The 3473-nt window shown below is 59.2% G+C and overlaps 1 protein-coding gene across 1 annotated transcript in view; it reads right to left on the bottom strand.

Moving 5' to 3' along the window:
* Window positions 1-232: 232 nt before the first annotated feature.
* Window positions 233-3473, bottom strand: part of LOC144952524 (uncharacterized) — a 5616-nt gene continuing 2375 nt past the window's right edge. The window contains exons 2-3 of the mRNA XM_078882972.1: window positions 1721-2084; window positions 233-802 (exon numbers count right to left, since the gene is read on the bottom strand). Coding sequence (XP_078739098.1) covers window positions 233-802; window positions 1721-2084 — 934 coding nt within the window. The remainder of the gene's footprint in view (window positions 803-1720; window positions 2085-3473) is intronic.

Genomic DNA, 3473 nt, shown 5'->3' with positions numbered 1-3473 from the left:
TCTCTCCCCACCCCGTAGCTCTCCCTACCCCGTCTCTCCCACCCCGTCTCTCCCACCCCGTCTCTCCCCACCCCGTCTCTCCCCACCCCGTCTCTCCCACCCCGTCTCTCCCCACCCCGTCTCTCCCACCCCCTCTCTCCATCTCGCCCCCACGTCCCTCAGCCTTCGACTCTCCCCGCCCCTCCACCCACCCACCCACCCACCCCTCCACCCACCCCTCTCTCCACCGCGCTCACTCGGGCCGCTCCAGCCTCTCGCGCACGTCGGCGGGCAGCGCGTCGTACACCTCCTGCTCCACCACCAGGCCCGCCCGCCGCAGCGACGTGCACTCCCGCAGCTCGGCGGGCAGCGCCTCCAGCGGGTTGCCCCGCAGCTCAAGGGTCGCGAGCGCCACCAGCGACGCCACCTTGGGCGACAGCGCCGTCAGCGCGTTCCCGCCCAGCCTCAGCGTCTTGAGCTTGCGGCAGAAGAACAGCTCCTCGGGCAGGGACTCCACCTTGTTACCGGCGAGCGACAGGAAGAGGAGGCTCTGCAGGACGCCCACCTCGGGCGGCACGAAGCGAATCTCGTTGTGCGCCAGGTCGAGGTGGCGCAGCTTGTTGCAGAGGAAGAGGTGCGAGGGGAGCACGCTGATGCGGTTGCGCGTCAGGTATAGGCGCTCGAGGTGGCCGAGCCGCTTGATGTGCTCCGGGATGGTGGCGATGTGGTTGTGCCACAGCTTGAGCGTCGTCAGCTTGTGCAGGTGCTGGAAGCTGAGGATCTCCTCGATCGAGCGCAGGCTGTTGTCACGCAGGTCCAGGTCCTTGTGGTGGCGGGGTGGGGAGAGGGGGGGGTGGTGAGGGGGGGGTGTTGAGCAATTATCAGGCAAGTGCGGTGCGTAACGGCTGAGCGAGCTGTTTTGAAATTACCACCACCACCAACCTCCCTCTACCACCACCACCATCTCCCTCCCTCCACCACTACCACCACCACCACCACCTCCCTCCCTCCCTCCCACCACCACCATCTCCCTCCCTCCACCACCACCACCCCCTCCTCTACCACCCCACCCACACGCTCCCCCACCCAACCACCCACCCCCCACCCACCCTCCCATACACCATCCCTCCCACCCTCCACCACCACCACCTCCTCCCTTATCACCACCACCACCTCCCCCACACCACCACCACCAACTCCCACCTCCACCACCTACCACCACCACCCACCTCCCACCTCCCTCTACCACCACCACCACCATCTACCTCCCTCTACCACCACCACCTCCCTCCACCACCACCACCACCACCTCCTCCCTCCACCACCACCACCACCACCTCCTCCCTCCACCACCACCACCACCTCCTCCCTCCACCACCACCACCACCACCTCCCTCCACCACCACCACCACCACCTCCCTCCACCACCACCACCTCCCTCCCTCCACCACCACCACCTCCCTCCCTCCCTCCCACCACCACCACCACCTCCCTCTTTCTCCCTCCACCACCACCACCACCACCACCTCCCTCCCTCCCTCCACCACCACCACATCCTCCTCCTCCCTCCCTCCCTCCCTCCCTCCCTCCCTCCCTCCCTCCCTCCCTCCCTCCCTCCCTCCCTCCCTCCCTCCACCACCACCACCACCTCCCTCCCTCCCTCCCTCCCTCCACCACCACCCTCCACCACCACCACCACCCCTCCCACCACCACCACCACCCCCCCACCACCGCCTCTCACCTGCAGGTTGAGGAGGCTGAAGATGGAGTGGGGGATGCGCTCGAGGTCGCAGTTGATGAGTTCCAGCTGCGTGAGTCCGGCGAGCTTCTTCAGGCTGTTGAGCACCACCATGCGTGTGCCGTCGTTGTTGACGGACAGCCGCTGCAGGTGGCTCGCCACGTCCAACACCGCAGCCGGCAGCTTGCTCATCGTGCCACGGAGATGCAGCGAGCGCAGCGCCTTGAGCTCACGCAGCGACTCGAGGGAGAAGTTGCCGCCGCTACCCGCCGCCGCCGCCGCCGCCGCCGCCGCTGCTGCTGCCACCGCCGCCGCCACGTTGGATGTCGGGGCGAGACTCTGCGTGGAGGTAGAGCTCCTCCAGGGCCTGGGCCACACGCCGACACGCACACGCCGACCAGTACCGTCAAGAGCGCTCCTTTGCATTTTTTTTAACCGTAATTATTTTTTTAAAAAATGTAATTCAAAACCTTTTCTGGAATTGTATATATACAAAAAAAATATCAGCCGGCTTGTGAAGCTCGTTCGTTGTGGTATAATGTGTACGTGTATTAATTCGTGCGGTGTGGAAGTAAATACAACAGTGTGTGGAGTGTAAAAATATATTAGATCATATGTAAATTGACAGACATCCACCGCGGAGACGGAGTGATGAAATCAGCTCATGTGCCAGTGCACGTTGGATGACTACATCGTAGGATTGCGAGAGATGGGGGCAAGCATGGCAATGCCGCCACGACGATTTCTCATCATCATCATCATCACAATTACTGCACCACCACCATCACTGCACCACCACAATCATCATCAGTTCATTATCACCACCATCACCACCATCACGATCATCATCATCATCATCACAACCACCACCACAATCATCAGCATCATCACCATCATCATCATCATCATCACAACCACCACCACAATCATCATCATCACCATCATCATCACAACCACAACCACTGCACCACCACCACTACGATTCTCATCATCATCATCATCACAACCACTGCAACACTACCACCACGATTCTCATCATCATCATCATCACCACAACCACTGCACCACCACCACCACGATTCTCATCATCATCATCACCATCATCATCACAACCACAACCACTGCACCACCACCACCACGATTCTCATCATCATCATCATCACAACCACTGCACCACCACCACCACGATTCTCATCATCATCATCACCACAACCACTGCACCACCACCACTACGATTCTCATCACCATCATCATCACCACAACCACTGCACCACCACCACCACGATTCTCATCATCATCATCACCACAACCACTGCACCACCACCACTACGATTCTCATCATCATCATCACCACAACCACTGCACCACCACCACCACGATTCCCATCATCATCATCATCACCACAACCACTGCACTACCACCACCACTACGATTCTCATCATCATCATCACCACAACCACTGCACCACCACCACTACGATTCTCATCATCATCATCATCACCACAACCACTGCACTACCACCACTACGATTCTCATCATCATCATCATCACCACAACCACTGCACCACCACCACTACGATTCTCATCATCATCATCATCACAACCACTGCACCACTACCACCAACGATTCTCATCATCATCATCACCACAACCACTGCACCACCACCACTACGATTCTCATCATCATCATCATCATCACCACAACCACTGCACCACCACCACTACGATTCTCATCATCATCATCATCACAACCACT

Source organism: Lampetra fluviatilis, chromosome 68 (genome assembly GCF_964198595.1).
Source record: "Lampetra fluviatilis chromosome 68, kcLamFluv1.1, whole genome shotgun sequence".
Taxonomy (NCBI): domain Eukaryota; kingdom Metazoa; phylum Chordata; class Hyperoartia; order Petromyzontiformes; family Petromyzontidae; genus Lampetra; species Lampetra fluviatilis.
The sequence above is the reverse complement of the archived record's forward strand: the minus strand, read 5'-3'. Positions and strand labels throughout refer to the sequence as shown.